The sequence below is a fragment of the Rhincodon typus genome, chromosome 3 (genome assembly GCF_021869965.1).
Source record: "Rhincodon typus isolate 14 chromosome 3, sRhiTyp1.1, whole genome shotgun sequence".
Taxonomy (NCBI): domain Eukaryota; kingdom Metazoa; phylum Chordata; class Chondrichthyes; order Orectolobiformes; family Rhincodontidae; genus Rhincodon; species Rhincodon typus.
This window is the reverse complement of record NC_063334.1, coordinates 127,958,984-127,980,770: the sequence shown is the minus strand read 5'-3', so window position 1 is coordinate 127,980,770 and position 21,787 is coordinate 127,958,984. Positions and strand designations below refer to the sequence as shown.

Sequence of the window (21,787 nt, the reverse complement as noted above, 5' to 3'; positions counted from 1 at the left end):
GTCTGTTATTGCAGAACACTCCCCAAAAATACCCTCTTAAAATTGGGCCATTTGACTTGGGTCTTTTCAATCTTTTTAAAAAAGGGCATTAATTTACTCATTGTTGAATTCCATCTACTGTGTCCACCTATTATGAACAAAGAAAAACAGAATCGCAGAGTTATTACAGTGCAGAAGGAGGCCATTCAACCTAGCCAGTGAACTGTGGCTAGTTCAGGATTAAAATTAAAAGTTAAAGGGCTGTAAAGTTGCCAGAAATAGCAGTAAATCTGAGGAAAGGGAGGTTTTAGAATATGTCAAAGGAGAACTAAGAAACTTAAGGAAAAATGGAGAGTAAGATATGAATGCAGTTTAACAATTAAGAATGGACTACGAAAGCTTCTATAGGCTCGTAGAAAGGAAAAGTTTGGCTAAAATGAATACTGGTCCATTACAGGAAGTGTCTGGAGCATTTATAGTAGGGAATAGTAAAATGACGGAGAAGCCAAATGATTACTTTGTCTAGAAACTAAAAGAACTGCGGATGCTGTAAATCAGGAACAAAAACAAAGTTGCTGGAAAAGCTCAGCAGGTCTGGCAGCATCTGTGAAGGAGAAAATAGAGTTAACTTTTTGGGTGCGGTGACCCTTCCTCAGAACTGATAGTGGCTGGGAAAATGTCAGTTTATCTGCAGAAAATAGGGAGGTGGGTGGGGTAGGGAGTAAACGATAGGATAGAGCCCGAAGAGAGAGAAAGACAGTTGGACAGACGAGTTGCTAACGATCAGGCTGGGAGGGTGAATAGTTGTAAATGGGCACTGTTAGTGACTAACGACAGGGGATGTGTAATGGCAGGCCATGTGGTAACAAAGCCGGGTGTGTGGGGTGGGGGGCTGGGACATGGGTGAGTTTAGGCCCTAAAATTATTGAACTCAATATTGAGTCCGGAGGGTTGTAGGGTCCGCAAGCGGAAAATGAGGTGTTGTTCCTCCAGCTTGTGGGCTTCACTGGAACACTGTAGCAAGCCAGAGACAGAGATGTTGGCCAGGGAGCAGGGTGGTGCATTGAAGTGGCAGGTAACGGGTAGTTCAGGGTCTTTTTTGCGAGTAGAATGTAGATGTTCTGCAAAGCGGTTGCCAAGTCTATGCTTCGTTTCCCCAATGTAGAGGAGACCACATTGTGAGCAGTGATTGCAGTAGACTAGATTGTGGGAAGTGCAGGTGAAGTGTTGCTGTATGTTTGGGCCCTTGGATACTGGGGAGGGAGAAGGTAAATGGGCAGGTGTTGCACCTTGCCGGTTACAGGGGAAGGTGCCGTAGGGCTGTGGGGAGGTGTTGGGGGTGAAGGAAGTGTGGACCAGGGTGTCCCGGAGGGAACGGTCCCTGCGGAAGGTGGACAAGGGAGGGGAGGGGAATATGTGTCTGGTGGTGGCATCTTGCTGGAGGTGGTGGAAATGGCATCTGATAATCTTCTGGATGTGGATGCTGGTGGGATGGTAGGTAAGGATAAGGGGAACCCTATCGCTGTTGCGGGAGGGAAGAGAAGGGGTGAGGGTGGAAGTGCGGGGGATGGGTCGGACCTGTTTGAGGGCCTTGACAACGGAGCTGGGGAAACCTCGGTTGAGGAAGAAGAAGGTGGAGGTTTCAGAGGCTCCCTTGTTGAAGTTGGCCTCATCTGAACATATGTGACGGAGACGGAGGAACTGAGAGAATGGGATGGAGTCTTTACAGGAAGTGGGGTGTGAGGATGTATAGTCCAGGTAGCTGTGGGAGTCAGTGGGTTTGTCGTGGATGTTAGTGGCCATTCTATCCCCAGAAATGGAAACAGAAATGTCGAGGAAGGGAAGGGAGGAGTCAGAGATAGACCAGGTGAAAGTGAGGGCAGTGTGGAAATTGGAGGTGAAATTGAAGTTTTCCAATTCCAGACGAGAAAGGGAAGCAGCACCGACAATATCATCAATGTATCGGAGAAAGAGTTGAGTGGGGGCCAGAATAGGACTGGAACAAGGAATGTTCCACGTACCCCACGAAGAGACAGGCATAGCGACGGCCCATGCGGGTACCCATGGCAACCCCTCTTACCTGAAGAAAATGAGAGGAGTTGAAAGAGAAGTTGAGGGTGAGGACAAGTTCGGCCAAGCGGAGCAGGGTGGCGGTGGGTGGGGATGGTTTAGGTCTTTGGTCCAGAAAGAAGCGGAGAGCCCTAAGACCCTCCTGGTGGGGAATGAATGTGTGAAGGGATTGCACATCCATGGTAAAGAGGAGGTGGCTGGAGTCGGTAAACTGGAAGTTTTGAAACCGGCGTAAGGCGTCAGATGAATCATGGATGTATGTGGGTAGGGATTGGACCGGGAGGAGAAGACTGAGGCAACTTTGTTTTTGATTACTTTGTCTATTTTCATGGAGGAAGATGCAGTAAATCTCCTGAACCAGGGATCCATGTAGCTAGGGAGAATGAGGAGTTGAAAGAAATTGATTTTAGTAAGGTGATTGTACTGGAGAAATTAATGAGCTGAAAGTTGATAATTCCCCAGGACCTGATGGACTACGTGCCAGAATATTGATGGTGATGATTATAGGATAGTCGATAGTTTGGTGATTACCTTCGAAAGTTTTACTGATTCTGGAATGATTCTTCAGGATTGAAAGATTGCAAATGTCATCCACTTTTTTTTGACTCATAGACTGGATGAGACCATCACTAGCCATGCCAGCATTTATTGCCATCTCTAATTGCCCAGACAGTAGTTCAGAGTCAGCCACATTGCTGTGGGTCTGGAGTCCCATGTAGGCCAGACAAGGTAAAAATGGCAGTTTCATTTCGTAAAGGACATTACTGAGCCAGATGGATTTTTCTGACAACTGACAATGGATTCTTGGGCGTCATCAGACTTTTTTAATTCCAGATTTCCATTGAATTCAAATTCCACCATCTGCCATGGCCATGTCTCTGAGCAGATGCAGGGCATTCTGGAGGGGGAGGGTATTCAGCCAGCTGTCATGGTGCATAAAGGCACCAACGATTTCAGTAAAATGTGGGATGAGGTCTGACAAGCTGAATTTAGGGAGTTAGGATTTAAACTTAAAAAGTAGGACATCAAAGGTAGTTATCTCAGGATTGCTACCAGTCCACGTGCCGGTCAGAGTAGGAATGGCAGAATAGCTAAGATGAATGCATGCCTTGAAGGATGGTGTAAAAGGGAGGGATTCAAATTCCTGGGACATTAGAACTGGTTCTGGGGCAGGTGGAACCATTACCATCCGGACGATCTGCACCTGGGCAGGACTGGAGCCAGTGAGAATTTGCTTCTGCTGTTGGAGAGGGTTTAAACTAATATGGCAGGTGGGGTGGGAGCCAATGATGGAAGTCAGAAGGAAGTAAAGTGGGGACAGAAACAAATGACAATAAGGGGAAAAGTGAAAGTGGAAGGCAGAAAAATCAAAGACAAAAATCAGAAAGGTCCACATTATATCATAAGGACAATAAATGTCTAAAATAATGAGCTTAAAGGCTGTCTCTCCATGTGAGGAACATTGTAATAAGGTGGATAAATTAACTGTGCAGACAGTTATTAATGGATATGATGTAATTAGGATTGTGGAGACCTGGTTCCAGGGTGACCAAGGATGGGAATTCAACGTGCAGTGTTATCCAATTTTCAGGAAAGATGAATGGAAAGAAACGGTAGGTGAGGAGTATAGGAGTTTGGGCGTCCTGTTGAGATTGTTACAAGACTTTGGTGAGGCTACTTTTGGAGTACTGTGTGCAGTTGTATGTGCCCTGTTATAGAAAGAATGTTAAGTTGGAGAGGGTTCTGAGAAGTTTTACCAGAATGTTGCTGGGAGTGGAGTATTTGAATTGTGAGACGAGGCTGTATGGGCTGGGACTTGTTTCTCTGGAGTTTGGGAGGTTGAGAAGTAACTATATGGAGGTTTATAAAATCATGAGGGGTATAGTTGAGGTGAATGGCAGGTGTCTTTTCCCCCTAAGTTGTAGGGTTTGAAGACGAAATGGCATTTTTAAGGTTAGAGGAGAAAGATTTTGAAAAAGACATGAGGGCATTTTTTTTCTTACACGGTGGCTTGTGTGGGGAATGAACTTGCAGTGGAAGAGGTGGATGTGGGTACATTTGCAATGTTGAAATGTTTGGAGGGATATAGATCAAATATAGGCAGGTGGGGCTCGTTTAGTTTCGGATTATGGTTGGCATGGACTGGCTGGATTGGAGTGTTTTGATTCTGTGCTCTGTGGCTCTATGACTGTATGATGTTGGTGAAGCCACCTTTGGAGAGATGCACACAGTTCTGGTGGCGTTGTAATTAGATGGATGTTATTAAATTGGAAAGGGTGCAGAAAAGATATGCAATCGTGACAAGAGGCTTTGAGTTGTAAGGAGATGCTGGATAGGCTAGGACTTTTGTTTTTCCATGGAGCTTTGAAGGCTGATCAGTGTCCTTGTAGAGGTTCATAAAATCATGAGAAGCATAGATAAGGTGAATAGCAAAGGTAGTTTCCCTTGGCTAGGGGAATTCAAAATTAGAGGGCATAGTTTTAAGGTGAGAGGGGAAGTATTAAAAATGGATTTGACGGGCAACTTTTTTTGCATGCCGAGTGGTGTGTAAATGGAGTGAACTGCCAGAGAAGTGGTAGATGCACACACAGTTACACCATTGAAAAGACATTTGGACAGGTACGTGAGTAGGAAATGGGATATGAGGGTTAGAGGGAAATGAGCCCAATGCGGGCAGATGGGACAAGTTTAGTTTGGGGAAACCTGGTTGGCTTGGACAGGTTGGACCTAAGTCTGTTTCCATGCTGTGGGATTCTATGGCCATCAAGCCAGCAGATGAACCTTGGTTCAATAGAGTGCAGGTGGCATGCATGAAGTAGCATGAGCTGTACCTGAAAATGTGTCAGCCTGGTGAAGGTATCAAACAGGACTATTTGCATGCCAAACAGCAAATGATAGGCCGGGCTAAGTGACCTCTCAACCAATAGATCAGATCTGAGCTCTGCAGTCCTGCCATATCCAGCTGTGAATGGTCGTGGGCAACTAAACAACTCTGGAGGAGGAAAATCTACAAATATCTCCATCGTCGATGACAGAAGAGCCCAGTACATCAGTGCAAAAAGATAAGGCTGAAGCACTCGCAGCAACCTTTAGCCAGAAGTGCTAAGTGGATGATCTATCGTGGCTTCCTCCAGTGGTCCCCAGCATCAGATGCCAATCTTTAGCCAGTTTGATTTACTCCACGTGATATCAAGAAACGGTTGGAGACACTGAACGCTGCAAAGGCTATGGCCCTGACAATATACCAGCATTAGTATTGAAGACTTGTGCTCCAGAACTTTCTACTCCCCTAGGAAAAATGTCAGTACGTTGGTGTGAGTGCAGAAGCGAGTTGCAAGAATGCTTCCAGAAATGAGAAACTTCAGCTATGAGGATAGATTGGAGAAATTAGGACTGTTCTACACAGAAAGAAGGCAGCTGAGAGGGAGTTTGAGGTGATGCATTTTGGAAGAAGTAACCAGGTAAAGGCGTACTCGGTGATTAGCAGGACACCAGGAAGTGGAGATAAACAAAGGAATCTTGTTTTGCTTCTGCGCTGATCCCTGAAGATGGCAGGGCAGGTTAGAAAATAGGAGCAGGAGTAGGCCATCTGACCCATCGAGCCTGCTCCACCATTCACTGAGATCATAGAAAATAGGTGCAGATGTGGGCCATTTGGTCCTTTGAGCCTACACCGCTATTCAGTATGATGGCTGCTCATGCAATCTCTGTATCCTATTCCCATTTTCTCTTCATACCCCTTGATCCCTTTTAGCTGCAAGAGCCACATCCAGCTCCCTCTTGAATATATCTAATGAACTGGCCCTAACAGCTTCCTGTAGGAGACAATTCCACAGGCTTACAACTGAGTGAAGAAATCCTTCTTCATCTTAGTCCTGAATGGTTTACCCCTTGTTCTGGACTTCCCCAACATCAGGAACATTCTTCCTGAATCTAGCCTGTCTAGTCCCATCAGGATTTTGTGTTTCTGAGAGATTCCTCTCATTCTTCTAATTTGCGGTGAGTACAAGCCCAGTCAATCCAGTTATTTCTCGTATGTCAGTCATGCCATACCTGGAATCAGTATGGTGAACCTTTGCTGGACTCCCTCAATAGCAAGAATGTCCTTCCTCAGACGAGGAGACCAAAATTGCACACAACGTTCAAGGTATGGCCTCACCAAGGCCCTGTATAAAAAATTCTCACATCACCTTTGCTTCACTTAAGGTTCTTGCGAAGATTTGTAGCTTGGGTTATGGGTGACCAAGTCAACAACATCACGTGGCAAGACAACCCTACTTGGCCAATCTGTCCAAGTCACCCTGCTGATCTTTTTGTGGATTCCGCTCCAGTTACCCGTCTGGTAGCCTCAACTGTTTCACTGGGCTGGGATTTCCATAGATTCACAACCCTTTGGGTAAAGAAGTTTCTCTTCAGCTCAGTCCTAAATCTGCTCCCCCTTATTCTGAGGCTATGATACCTAGTTCTAGATTCATCCACCAGTGGAAACTTCTATCTTATCTATTTACTTAATAATTTTATAATTCTATACGATCCCGTCTGTTCTACTAAATTCTGATGAGTATAGTCCCAATTTACTCATTCTGTCCTCATAAGTCAGTAGCTTAGTTCAGAAGGTGCATGCGATACTTGCCTTTACCAGTTGAAATGTTGATTGTAGGGGCAAGAAGGATATGTTGGAGTTGTACAGGGCTTTAGGCTACAGCTGGAGTATGTAGATTTGCCTTATAAGAAGGATGTGATTGCACTGGAGGCATACAGAGGAAATTCATCACGTTGCCTGGGATGCAGCACTTCAACAACGTAGAGAACCTGAATAAGCTCAGGTTGTTTTCTGTGCAGCAGAGAAGGTTGAGGTGGGAGGTGATATTCTGATAGAGGTGTATAAGATTGAAAAGCATGATCAGGGTGGGTAGAAAGCAGTTGTTGAAAAGGCAATAATATTCTTTCATCCTCCACCTCACCACCCCTCCTTCCCACATCCTAAAAATGAGATGAGGAATTTCCTCAATCAGAGGATGGTGAATCCGTGGACTGCATTGCTACAGAAGGTCATGGAGGCTATCGTTGAGTATATGTAAGACAGAGTCAGATAGCTTCTTGATAAGTAAGGGCATCATAGGGAGGGGGCAGGCAGGAGAATGGTGTTGAAAAGCATATCAGCCATGATTGAATGACACAGTCGGTCAATGGGCCAAATGACCTAATTCTGCTGCTGTATTTTATGGTTTTGTGGTCTTATAACAAGGGGACATGCATCTAAGGTGAAAGGGAGGAGGTTTAAAGGGAAATGGAAGAAAAGTTTTTTTTTCTCCTTGGGGTAGTGGGGTTCTGAACTGCACTGAGTAGGAGGGTATTGAGGTGGGTAACCTTATAAAAGCATTTGGGTGAGCACTTGAAATGTCACAACATTTAAGACTTTCGGCCAAGTGCTGGAAAGTTCGACTGGTGTAGAATTAGTATATTTTTGTCTGGACAGACTCGATGGGCCAAAAGGCCTCTTCTGGATTGTATCATTTTAGTTTTTCAAAACAATGAAATCATATGAGCAGGCTGGGTAGAGTAGTTGGGGAGAAGCTGTTCTAGCTCATAATGGAGCAAGAACAAAAGGGCAAAGATTTAAAGTGATGTGCACAAGAAGCAAAGGTGACATGAGAATTTTTTTCATTCATCTAGTAGTTAGAATGAAATGCTCTGTCTGAAAATGTAGTGGAGACCTGTTCAGTTGAGGCATTCAAAAGGGCATTGGATGATTATTTGGCTATAAATAGTGCGGAAAGCTATGGGGAAATTGCAGGTGATTGGTACTCGGTTCAAAAAACTGATGCAGACATGATGGGCCAAATGGCCCCCTCCTGTGACATAACATGTACATGATTCTGCAAACCGAATGCACGAGCTTTCCAAGGTATGGTGTCTTCTAAGCAAAATACAAAATCCTGATCCTTCTAAATTGAATGCAAACCAATGCTTCTTGATGCTTTTTCTTTGTTTGTAAAACTCTGTAAAAGCAAACAAATTCCTTTTACCTCCCCAGGCCTCCTCCCTCGTATTGGTTTTAAAAAAAAAAGCCAAGGTTCTAATAGTGCTAAATTGATTATTAAACCTCCTCTTCATATGGACTAAAGTCTACTTGCAACTAGTTCAGAGTCCAAACTCAAATAAATGATGTTAAAATAAGTATAAATTATGCACTTTGCACCACTGTCTTTCCCCAGTGCTGCAGATGCTGTCTGTTAATTGACAATGCCACCCCTCCTTTTCTTTTCCTTGGCTATCTTTTCTAGTCATAGTCAGACAGTGCAGAAAAGGCCCTTTACCCTCTCGAGTTCACAGCGACACAAGTATGACTAAAGGCATATTAATCCCAATTTTACTGTGCCTTGTCCCATATCATTGAATATTATGATATTTCAAGTGTTCATCCAAATATTTTTAAAAGTTGTAAGGTTTCCAGGCTCCACGACCAGGAGGTGCTTTCCAGAGTCTCGCCACCTTCTGAGTGGAAAAAGTATACTCTCAATCACCTGTGAATCTCCTGCCCCTTACCTTAAAACTATGCCCCTTGTGATTGATCCCTCAACCGAGGGAACAGCTGCTCCCTATTCACCCTGTTCATACCCCTCATAATCTTATACACCTCAATCATTCCCCCCCGCCCCATCTTTGCTGCTGTAAAGAAAACCATCCAAGCCTATATAGTTACTCCTTATAGCACAATTTCTCCATCTCTGGCAACATCCCAGTGGAAAATAAACAAATTGCTGGAAAAGCTAAGGTCTGGCAGCATCTGTGGAGAGAAATCAGTTAACATTTTGGGTTCCGTGTCCCTTCCTCAGAACTGATAGTAGCTAGGAAAATGTTGCTTTTTTTATACCAAAATCCTGTGGACCACCTCTGTACCCCCTTCTAGTGCTGTCACAGCCTTCTTTTAGTCAGGTGACCATGAACTGCACACGGTATCCCAGCTGTGGCCTAACCAGTGCTCTGTACAACTTTTTGCAAACAAAAGAAATATGTTGAAGCCTTGCAGTTTTTGTAAATGATCCAGGAGCTTGTGACCTTACTCTCCCCATTGCATTTGAATTGTTGGCATGAACAAAACAATAGGCTTGCCAACCAATCAGCACCCTTTTCTTCATTAGCAAAAGTTGTGATAATTTGAAAATTGGGACTCTTTAATTCAGAACTGATGAGTGCAAGATCAAAGACTTTGAGCAGCCACCTCTCTTCAGATAAGAATTTACTGTGAGGAAAATTGAACATCTCTCCTCCTGGATCTGAGATTTTTAAAATACCCTGTTTATTCAGGTGACCACTCAGGACTGAGCGTTCTTCATATAGTCAGACAATTGCTGATCTGTGCCATCTGACTGCATAATATTTTGTCTAGTAAATCTTTTGATGTCAAAATTTGAAAATACTAGTAGTTAGCTGGAGAAGAGGATGACTGAATATAGAGAAGGAGATAGTGTTCAGGTTCCTTTTTTAGGTCGACTAATAATCTGTATCTGTTGAATATTCTCTAATCACCCTGGTCAGAGATGTTGTTACATATATCTAGAACAGGCGGGACTTGATCCCAGGCTGCCTTAGAGGCCGGCACACTACCACTGCATCACGAGTCCTCTGCTAACAGCTGGAAAAGTTAATTGTTAATTCCTGACACCTGTGAAATAGATATTCCAGTTCCTCATAAGAGAGATTCACAATTGAAGTACTGTGTAAACCATGCTTTTTATGGATTGTCTGATGTGTTAACTGTAGTATAAAATCCAGCATTAAACCACAATAAATGATTTAAATAGTGTAGGTGGAGTGGCATATACACCGTAATCATGAACGTAGACAAATTGAGTTGGCTTCTATACTGTGAAACCTGTTTTCAACGGCACCAAATTAATCATCAGATAACTTTAGGTAATTTCATCCATTTTAACACCATGTGCTGCTGTTTCATTACAGGTGGTATTGACCAATCGGTGTTGAAGGAGCTGCCCCCTGATCTCCTTGCTGAGATAGAATCTACAATGCCACTTTGTGAACGTGTCAAAATGAACAAACGGAAGCGCAGTACAGTGAAGGAAAAGCCAAACTATGCAGAAATCAGCTCAGATGAGGGTGATAATGACAGTGACTTTGAATGTGAGTATCCTTATTGTTTGAGTAAGCTGGGAACATCAGATTGCAATGAAGATTAATAAAAAGGTATTCTGAGACTAGAAGTTGGGGCTTGAGGGAAGTGTAAGGAATGGAAAAACATTTGGTTACAAAAAAGGCTTTCGGAATAATTTTGAGAAAATCATCCCATTGTAACATTTGGTTATTCAAGATAAGAGCAGGTAGATATTATAGAAACATAGAAAATAGGTGCAAGAGCAGCTCATTCGGCCCTTTGAGCCTGTGCCACCATTGCATGATCAGCCGTGATCATATTGAGTTTCAGTATCCCGCTCCTGCTTTTGCTCCATACACCTTGATCCCTTTAGCCTTTAGTGGCATTATCATTGGACTAGTAATCCAGTGACCCAGATAATGCATTGTGGGCCTTAGTTCCAAATCCAAAAAAAAATTCTGAAATTACAAGTCTGATGGACAATTATAGTAAAAATCCATCTGGTAGTTTGTTCCTCTAAGAAAGGAAATCTGTGATCCTTGCCTGGTTTTCCCTACATGTGCCTCCAGACCCAGTGTTACTTGATTGATGATTTAAGGTGTGGATTGACAGATGGAATTGTGATAAAATTGCATAACAGAAATGTGATTGAGGGATGGGCAGGATTAGCAACTCAACCTTCTGGGGTATAGGATCTCAAGCAAAACAAGGAAGGGTGTAAAAGCGTAGGTGTGTTGCATAATTAATTAAGGGGACAGTTACTGCAGTAAAGGAGGACTGTATGTCAAATGAGGCTTTGTGGGTAGAGCTTAGGAATTAAAAAAGGCACAATCATGCTCTTAGGCCTGTATTAGAAGCCTGCAAACATTTGGCGAGCAATTGAGCAGATATGTGGTTAATTCACTGAGGTGTGTAAAATTAACAATAAGGCAATTATATTCGGGAACATCAACTTTCTGAACATTAATTGGGATAATCATGGTATAAAGGGCTTCAATGTGGCAGATTTCTTGAAATGTGTTAAGGAAAGCTTTTTATATCAACATATAGATGAGTCTACAAGGCACAGTGTAGTGTTGGACCTAATTCTGGGAAATGAAGCCAGACAGGTTTTTGAGGTGGCAGTGGGGGAGCATTTTAGCAATAGTGACCACAGTACCATCCTACTTAAGTTTGTCATGGAAAAGGAAAAAGATGGTCACAAAAAAGTGTTTTGGATTGGGGCAAGGCTGATTTTATTAAAATAAGACTGGTCTGGCCAAAATAATCTAGGAACAGCTATTTGAGGGTAAATCTGTAGCAGAACAAGAGGAGACATTGAGTGGGGTGGTGTGGTGAGTTGGTAGAAAGGGGTGTGTGGACCTGACATGAACACCTTTAGGGTGTTTTAGCAAGCCCAAAAAGCCCCTGGATGTCTTTGAACATTCAGGACTGCGTAAGAAGGAAAACGTAGACATATAACAGGTACAAAGGTAGCAAACAATATCGTCCCTAGAGGAGTTTAGGAAGTGTAGGGGGATCTTAAAGCAAGTAGGAAAGCAAAGAGGAAGCGTGAAAAGTGTTTTAAATGAGCACTTCACCTCTGTCTTTACTCAGGAAAAGGAGGATGTAGATACAGAATTTATGAAGAGAGACTGAGAGGTTCTTGAGCAGATTGATACAGGGAGTGAGGAAGCATTGGAGGTTTTGGTGAGTTTTAAAGTGGATATATTTTCAGGTCTAGATGAGTTGTCACCCACAACAGTTTGGTATACAAGGGAAGAAATCACTGGGGCCCTGGCCCAAATTTTTCAGGTCTTTCTGGTCGCGGGAGGTGTCAGGACAGCTAATATGGTTCCATATTTTAAGAAGGATGAATAGAATACAATCAAAAAACCCTGACAGCATGGAAGCAGGCCATTTGGCACATCAAGTCACACCGGCCCTCTGAGGAGCATCCCACAGGTCACAGCTGGAGTATATTGTGCGCATTTCTGGTCACCACACTTTAGGAAGGATGTCATTGTACTGGAAGGATTGCGGAGGAGATTTACCGAGATGTTGCCCAAGATGGAGCATCTTATTATAAAAAGAGGTTGGATGTGCTTGGATTGTTGTCTTTGGTGCATAGAAGGTTGAGGAGGGACCTAGCAGAGATGTATAAGATTGAGTATAGAAAGCAGCTGTCCCCTTCATTGAAGGGTTACTATAAGGGGGGGTGGGGAATGTTTTAGGATGAAAGACGGGAGGTTTAGAGGGGACTTGAAAATTTTTTTCAATGAGGAGGAGGTGGTGAGAGTCTGGAATGCACTGCCTGGGAGGATAGTTGGGGTGGGAAACATCGCAAATTTAAAAAAAAAAAAAAAAAAGTCCCTGGGTGAGCACTTGAAATGTCATAACATTCAAGGCTCTGGGCCAAATGCTGGAAAGTGGGAAATAGGCATGGGCCTGATGGGCCAAAAGACGTGTTCTGGACTGTATGATTCTGTGGTGACTTGTGTGCCAAATGACAAAGCACCATACAGTAGACAACTAAGTGATTCCAAAGCCAGTGCATCAGATCTAATCTCTGCCATCCTTGCATCCTGTTGTGAATAGTGGTGGACAACTTTCTGGAACCTACCCCAGAACAATATTGTGGGTTTCCGAATATCAAATGGACTACAACTGTCCAAGAAGTCCCCTCTTTGCCACAGAGGCACTTAAAGATGGGTGAAAAATGCTGCCCTAACCAGCAAAACCTGCATCCCCTGAATGAATAAAGAATATCATCATCTTAATAAAAAGCAAAATGATTTGCCTTACATGATTATATAGGTGAAGATTTTTTTTTAAAGAGGGTGGCAACAATCCTATAAATAGGATGTTCAACTGCAACTTGCATAAGAAACTTCTACAATAAAATGCAAGGTAATTGCATGAAAAGGTGTAACACAGCTTGGGTAATATTGCGTCATTGCAAACAAATTTATCGTTTGAAAGATACGTACCTATCATGGATGGATTTGGATGAGATGCCATATAACTGAAATCATATTGAGTTTAACTAAAGTGTTAAGAATATTGTTTAAGACTTATGATTTGTGGTTTCCAAAAACAGGCACTGCAAAAGAATTCATACAAAATGATTAAGTGCTAATATAAAATCTCTATTTCCAGCTTCCAGGAAGAGGCACAAGAAGGATAGAGGAATGGATAAAGCCTGGGAATGTGAAGAACGTGACCGTCGGATTCTAAATGAAATCCGAAGAAGCAGCTATTCTATTGAAGGCAGACGTAGCTCAGGAAGCAGATATCGGGAGTGCAGCCCTGGATCAGAGGAGGATTCCCCCCCTCCCAGTCTTATTGATAGTAAGAATGCATTTCTTGACAATCAAATAAATCAATTTATGGAACTGGGCAGACTTTAACTTTATGTTGTAATTCATTTATCTCCAAAAGTACACTTGCACTGGATATTTGAGTTGTGGCTTTGCAGGCTCTTTACTGAATAGAACATGAGCCCACATTGTGGAGTTTATCATCTGAAATGAATGTGGTGATTTAAAACTGTAAAACATTTAGGGCAAGTTACTGCCAAAGGGAATATTTGGACCAACTTTCTTTCAAAACGTCTAACTAATTGTCTACCATCTGTTGAAATTTCAAATACATGCTGTTGTGGGGCAAGGAATGAGGAGGCTCATCTGTTGGGGCAAATTTTACTAGAATCAGCTGTGACTTGATCCTAGCAAATCAAACAACTGAAACAATAGGTAGAAAAAGTTTGGACAAGTGATGGTGCTGGAGCAGGCGAGAACATTAAGCATGAGAAAACAAATCAATATATTGTGATTTCAGTGAATGAAGACAAATTAGTGAAAAATAAGTGTAAAATTTAAAGCAATTTCATCTCAATGCAAAATTATTTGAAATAAGATAAACAAATGCATAAATAGAAACTGATGGAGTTGTGAATGTAGATCCTTTATTCAAAAAGGGAGGTGGGGTAGGAAAATATAGGCCAATTAGCTTAACATCTGGCACAGGGAAGTTGTTAGAATGTTATAGAATCGTATAGTGTAGAAGAGGGATTTTGTCCCATCAAGCCTGTGTTGCCAACAATTTACAATTACTTATAGTAAATTGCACTTTGCAGCATGAGGCCCAAAGCCTTGAATTTTATGACAGTTCAAGTGTTCATCCGAGCACTTTTTTTATAGGTTGTGCTTTCCTACCTCAACTACCTCCCAGGCACTGCATTCCAGACCCCCCAGTAAAACACCTGACTTTTACTTTCAAATCATGCTCCCATGTTATTGACCCTTCAACTAATGGGAGCAGCTGCTTCCTATTTATTTTGTTCATGCTCCTCATAATCATCTACACTTCTATCAAGCCACCACACCCAACCTTCTCTGCTCCAATGTTATTAAAGGCATTTTATAAGGTGCTACATTTGCAGGTTATTGTGGAAAATTCCAGCTTAGCTTCTCGAGCCTACCACCTTGGAGCTTGACAAACTGCCAGTAAGCATTTGGTTGGAGTCATGAGTTAACTGGGAAGAGGACACCAATAATCGTGATCCACTGTTGCACAAGTCGTCACACTATGTATAAATGTATAGTATCTGACTGAGGCCACCAAAATGGCCAATTTGGCGACTTGACTGCTACTAAGGACAAAAGCAATTCACACACGAAAATAACCGTTTAAGACATCATACCACTTTAGAGCAGTGAAAGATTTTCTAATCTGTGCAATTTACATTATACCCCTTCAAAACCCAAACTATATACACACACACAACACAATTGACAGACAAAAGGTTTAACATGCATGCTATGGCTGGAAAAAGAATTGACAGGGTAACCAAATTTCTGAGGATCAGAAGTCCAGATCATGAGGTGAAAAGTTATTTTCTCTTGGTCCTTTTGATTTTAGCAGTGATGCCTCACTGTTGTCTGGAGGATAAAGGCATTCATTCTTTGATCAAGTGAACTTGGGTCTTTCTCGTGCACAAATTCTTTCTTTTAAGGTTTCTTATTTTTTCTGCCTTTTCCCACCCAAAATGGATGTCTGTTTTTCCTCTGTTGCTCTGGGCACTTGCAACTTTTTAATACTCTGTAGCTTAATCAGTGCTGAATGTCTTTAACTTAAAGATCTTGCTGCCACTCAACTTGATTCTCCCTCTTACTGCTACAAAAAGCAACATTCTATCACACAGCTAATCAATAAATGCAGCATTTGATTTTCAAGTTATGGTATGCTTCTGGTGTTCCAATTCTAGCAGTCCAACTGTATTACAGTTTATTGTTCCATATATGAAAAATATATGGTTTCTTACAACAGCAAGCTATAATGAATGGTCTACCACAAGAATCAGTGCTGGAGTCTCCACATTTTAGAAATTGTATGAATGGTTTAAGTAAAGGAAACTCCAGTATGGTTGCTAAATTTGCTGACACAAGGATATGTAAGCAAGAACTGAAAAGGTACAGACCTGCCATCAATTCTGTTAGGGGGTGTTGTGGACAGTGCTCTTGCCTGTATAATGTGCTGACTTTGGTTTTGGCAAAGGTGGTGTCAGAATGCTAGCTCCTCATCTCGGTCCTAAGTGGCCTACCCTCCCCATCCTTAGACTGTGACCCCTGGTTCTGGACTCCCTAATCATTGAAAACATCTTTTCTGCATCTACTCCGTCCATCCTGTTAGAATTTTATAGATTACTAAGATTTCCCCTCATTCTTCTAAGCTAATATAGTCCTAGCCAATCTGCCTCTTCATGTATGTCAGTCCTGACATCCCAGGAGTCGGTCTGGTAATAAACTGGCACGATAAGACTACTTCAGAACTGAAGAAAGCTGGAAATGTTTGTTTGATGCAATTTGAAGAGGTTGGAGTGAAGCAAGTGGAAGAAAAGTAAGGGTCAGGAAAAGACCTACTGTTAACAACAACTCTGGTGTAGACATGATGGACTGAATGGCCGCCTCCTGTGCTTCTGTGATCTGTTTCTCTTTACAAGCACTGCCATAACCTTTTAACTTGTTCTGTGACATCTTTCCCTGACCTTTTTATGTTGGCCTTCATTGCGAGAGGTTTAGAGTACAGGAGCAGGGATGTGTTGTTGCAGTTGTGCAGGGCCTTGGTGAGACCACACCTAGAATATTGTGTGCAGTTTTGACCTCCTTTTCTGAGGAAGGATGCTTTTGCTCTCGAAAGTACAGCCAAGGTTTACCAGGCTGATTCCGATGATGGCAGGCCTGACGTATGAGGAGAGATGGACTAGGTTAGGATTGTTATTGCTAAAGTCACATGGATGAGAGGGGATCTCATAGAAACTTACAAAATTCTAACAGGACTGAACATGGTACCTGCAGGGAGGATGTTCACGATGGTGGATGTGCCTAGAACCAGGGGTCACAATATGAAGTTTCGGGGTAGACAATTTTAGGATGGAGATGAAGAGACATTTCTTCACCCAAAGAGTGGTGAGCCTGTGAAATTCATTACCACAGGAAGTAGTTGATGCCAAAACATTGAATGTATTCAAGAGGCAACTAGTCCACTTAGGGAAAATGGAATTGAAGGTTATGTGGAGAAAACAGAATTAGGCAATTGAGTTGGAAGATCAGCCATGATTATGAAGAATGGTGGAGCAGGCTTAAAGGGCTGAATGGCGTCTTCCTGCTCCTATCTTCTATGTTTCTATGTCATTATGTAAAAGACCCCGTTATCCCCACTCGCTGCATTCTGCTACTCAATCCTCCTATCTGTGCCAGTACCTAACACCGTGGGCTCTTAATTAGCAGCCCCCTATGCAGTACCTTGTCAAAGGCTTTCTGGAAATCCAAATGGATTACATCTTGCTGAAGCCATAATGCCTCCACCCTATTTTACTGTGCACTTTGAAGTGCACTGCAATCTCCCCCTCAACTGTGGACTCCAAAGACGGTGGTCAGGCTAACCAGCCTATAGTTTATCTGTCTTCTGCCTCACTCCCTTTTTAAACAGCAGTGTTACGTTACCTATTTTTCAGTCTTCTGGGACCCTCCCTGCCACCAGTGATTCTGGAAGGATCACCACCAATGCCTCTACAATGTCCTCTGCTATCTCCTTCAGAACTCTGGGGTGTAGTTCATCTAGTCTGGGTGATTTATCCACCTTCAGACCTTTCTTCTTTCCTAGCACCACCACCTTGAGTAATGGCCACTACACACAGCTCTGCCTCCTGACTCTCAAAGTTCAGGTATGCTGCTGGTGTCTTCTACAATGAAAACTACCTGTTCAGTTCCTCTGCAATTTTCTTGTGCCCCATTGCTACTCATCCAGCCTCAGTTTCCAGTGGTTCAGTGTGCACTCTTGCCTCTCTCTTACCTTTTGTATGTCTTAAAAAAAAAAAAAAGTCTTGCAGTAATAAAACATAGAACAGTACAGCACAGGCCCACGATGTTGTGCTGACCTATTATCCTACGAAGATCAATCTACCCTGCATACCCTACATTTTACAATCCTCCATGTGCCTATCGCTTAAAAGTCTCTAAAGTATCTGACTCCACTACCACAGCCGGCAGCGCATTCCACAAGCCCATCACTATCTGTGCAAAGAACCTACCTCTGACATCTCCCGTATACCTTCCTCCAATCACCTTAAAATTATGCCCCCTCGTAATAGTCATTTCCGCCCTGGGAAAAAGTCTCTGACTATCCACTCTATCTATGCCTCTTGTACACCTTGTACACCTTTATCAAGTCACCTCTCATCCTTCTCGCTCCAATGAAAAAAGCCCTGGCTCTGTCAACATTTCCTCATAAGACTTGCCCTCCAGTCCAGGCAGCATCCTGGTAAATCTCCTCCGCACCCTCTCTAAAGCTTCCACGTCTTTTCTATAATGATGTGACCAGAACTGAACACAATATTCCAAGTGTGGTCTGAACAGAGTTTTATAGAGCTGCAGCATAACCTCTCGCTCTTAAATTCAATTCCCCTGCCAATGAAAGCCAACACACCATATGCCTTCTTTACAACCCTATCAACTTGGTTAGCAACTTTGAGGAATCTGTGGACGTGGACCTCAAGATCCCTCTGTTACTGCACACTGCCAAGAATCCTGCCATTAACCCTGTATTCTGCATTCAAATTCAACCTTCCAAAATGAATCTCTTCACACTTTTTTTCTAGGTTGAATTCCATCTGCCACTTCTTTGCCCAACTCTGCGTCTGTCAATGCTGCAACCTACAATAGCCCTCCACGCTGTCCCCACCTCCTCCAACCTTTGTGTCATTGGCAAACTTACTAACCCACCCTTCCACTTCCTCATCCAAGTCATTTATAAAGATCACAGAGCAGAGGTCCCAGAACAGATTCCTGTCGAACACCACTGGTGACCGAGCTCCAGGCTGAGTACTTTCCATCTACTACCACCCTCTGTCTTCTATTGGACAGCCAGTTTTATATTACTATATAATCTTTTATATTACTAATCAGCTTGTCTTCATATTTCATTATTCCACCCCCCCCACCCTTTTTTTAAAAAATATAGTTACCGTCTGCTGGTTTTTAATGGCTTCCCAATCCTTTGGTTTCACATTAATCTTCACCACATTTTGTGCTGTTTCTTTTGCTTTTATGTTGTTTCCAGTGTCCCTTGTCAGCTACAGTTGCCTTGTACTCCCCTTAGTTTGATTCTTCTGGTTCTGGGGCACCCCTCCATTAACTAAGATAAAATGTTGTTTCTGCATCTACCTTGTCTAGCTGTCAGAATTTTGTAAGCTTCCTTGAGATCAACTCTAATTATTCTAAACTCAGGACAATGCAGAATCATTAGTTTGGTGACCTTCTGCATTCCTTCTATGGCAAATTTATCCATGCTTAAAGGAATTTCTGTATGTTCATCTGATACTGAAAATAACCACAGCTTAGTAATTTCTTATGGATTCATCTTTTAAACAAACGTTCAGTATCTTTTCAAAGAGATTGAGGAACTGTGTGCAGAGAAAGCAAATATTGATTCCATGTCTCGGGATGGTTTTGTCGCATCTCTGGTTGATATCATTATTCAATAGGTGGCGTGCCAAATATATTTTTCAGGCTGCCGGGAAGGAGCAGTTAAAAGGAACCATTTAGGTAACTAAAGCTAGGCTGGGCATGATGAACCAAATTATAACTTTGTGCTATATAATTTTAAGAAAAATGTCGTTTCGACCATTGGGATGCCAGTGAACCTGAGAAGGCTTGAACTTGTACCATGTGGGTCACAACAGTGGCAGGCACAAGTTTCAAAGTATTTAAGCCTTGAGTATCTTCCTCTTTTCAAAGGTGTTTATAAATATTAAATTTGGATGTTTCAAAAGCAGGATGACCTAGTAGCATATAAGTATGGGTAAAGTGCTATGAATAATGCCTGATTTTAAGAGGTCTGTTTATACAGTATACCTTCTGACTAAGAATGGTTTATATTTTTGTGCTGTGATATTTGTGTGCTTTGCTTGCTATGTACACTGTTTCTGACCATTTCATGTTCTGCTTGTACCTACAATCCTGCGTTTTCATTTGATTTTTTTTTTGCCATTTGTTATAGCAATCTTGACTGTCACTGACTAAATCAAAATGTATTAATTTTACAAAGTATGAGACTTCATTCAATTCTTATTTACAGTTGCCAAAAAGATGAGAAAAAGAGAAAAACAAAAGAAGAGGAAAGCATATGAGCCTAAACTTACTCCTGAAGGTAAGTCCAAAGTCTCAAGCATGCCAGACATGGTGTTTAACTACTTTGGGCTTTTAAAATGCTGTAACAATGTTGTTTGAGAGGGGGACAAGACTTGCAACTTAACACTCTGGGATTTAAATTTTCAGGCCAGATAGGTTTCCATGTTGCATGACTCTGAAGAGGGATGCAAGAGGTGGGAGAGTCACATTACCGATGAGGGAGAATATCACAGCTGCAGTGAGGGCTCATTTAGAGAGCCCATGTGGGTAGAGTTCAGGAATAGGACAGGTGCAATCACTCTGGGGTTGTATTCCATATATAAGGAACAAATCGGGTAGCTAGGGAGAGGGTAGGTAGTAAGGGAGGCAATGACCTAGTGGTAGTTTTCTTTAGACTGTTAATCCAGAGACCAAGATAACATTCTGGGTTCGAATCCCACCACGGCAGATGGTGGAATAAAAAAAAATCTGGAATTAAGAATCTAATGATGGCCATGAATCCGTTGCCAATTGTCAGAAAAACCCATCTGGTTCACTAATGTCCTTTAGGGAGGGAAACTGCCATCCTTGCCTGGTCTGGCCTGGCCTACATGTGACTGCAGACCCACAGCAATGTGGTTGACTCTGAACTGCAATTAGGGATGGGCAATAAATGCTATCTAAAAGTGATGCCCTCATCCCATGAATGAATTTTTTAAAAAAAATCTCAGACAAAGGAGGGAATTTACGCATGGAGCCAGCAGAAGTGGATGAAATCCTTAATGAATACGTTGCATTGATATTCCCAGAGGAGGAGGACATGTGAATGGGGAGTCTTGGGAGGGATCAGTTGATATTCTAGAGCACGTCTACATATAAAAGGGTGTTTTGAAAAGCATTCAGGTAGACAAGTCCCCAGGACCTGGTGGGACCGATCCGAGAATGCTGCGGGAGGCAGGTGAGAAAGTTGCTGAGGTGGAGATGGTTGATTTGTGTCAAGCTCCTGCAAGTGATAATAGCCAACAATCTGCCCTAGTCCACTCATGTTGATATGATGGTCAAGAAAGCACAACAGCGTCTCTACTTCCTCAGGAGGTTAAGGAAATTCGGCACGTCCATAAGGACACTTACAAATTTTATAGACACATCACAGAAAATGTTCTATCTGGATGCATCATGGCGTGGTTTGGCGCCTGCTACTTCCAAGACCGCAAGAAAGTAGAGTGTCATGGACATAACCCAGTCCATCTAACAAACCAGCCTTTCATCTATTGACTCCATCTATACTTCCCGCTGCCTCAGGGAGACAACCAACATAATTAAAGATCCCTTCCACCTTCTTCAGTCAGGCAGAAGATACGAAAATTTGTATCCATGAATGAAGAGATTCACGAACAGCTTTAATCCCCGTTTTTGGCTTTCTGAATTCTGTTCTATTACCCTTATGTATTTTTTATGGTATGACCTGCCTGTACTTTTTGCTGTACTTAGGTACATGTGACAATAATAAAATGTGATGATGCCCATTAAGCAGGCTGCATTGTCCTGGATGGTGTCAAGTTTCTTGAGTGGTGTTGGAGCTGCACTCATTAAGGCTAGTGAGGCGTATTCAATCACACTTCTCACCTGGGCTTTGTAAATGGTGCACTGGCTTTGGTGTGTCAGGAGCAAGTTACTTGCTGAAGTATTCCAATCCTAAGCAAAACCCTAACTGCTCTTGTAGCCACAGTATTTGTTTGGCTGTTCAGTTTATGGTCAATGGCAAACTCCTTGGATGTTAATGGAGTTTGTCATTGATTCCAAACTAAATTGGACAGCCCTGTAAATAGCCTGTCACACCCTCATTTTGTTATGGGATGGCTAACATATTTTGTTGTTCCTTGACCAAGTGGCTCTGCACAGCCTTGTTGAATTTCTGTGTAACGTAGGTACAGTCTCAGCAGGGCTCAAGAAACATGGGCATTACAGATCA

At 42.5% G+C, this 21,787-nt stretch overlaps 1 protein-coding gene across 1 annotated transcript in view; it reads left to right on the top strand.

Annotated features, from left to right (window-relative positions):
• The window catches only part of nipblb (NIPBL cohesin loading factor b), a 437,039-nt gene that overhangs the window by 121,081 nt on the left and 294,171 nt on the right, over window positions 1–21,787 (top strand). Inside the window, exons 12-14 of the mRNA XM_048594301.1 lie at window positions 10,015–10,194; window positions 13,304–13,495; window positions 19,784–19,855. Of these exons, the coding sequence (XP_048450258.1) occupies window positions 10,015–10,194; window positions 13,304–13,495; window positions 19,784–19,855 (444 nt within the window). The remainder of the gene's footprint in view (window positions 1–10,014; window positions 10,195–13,303; window positions 13,496–19,783; window positions 19,856–21,787) is intronic.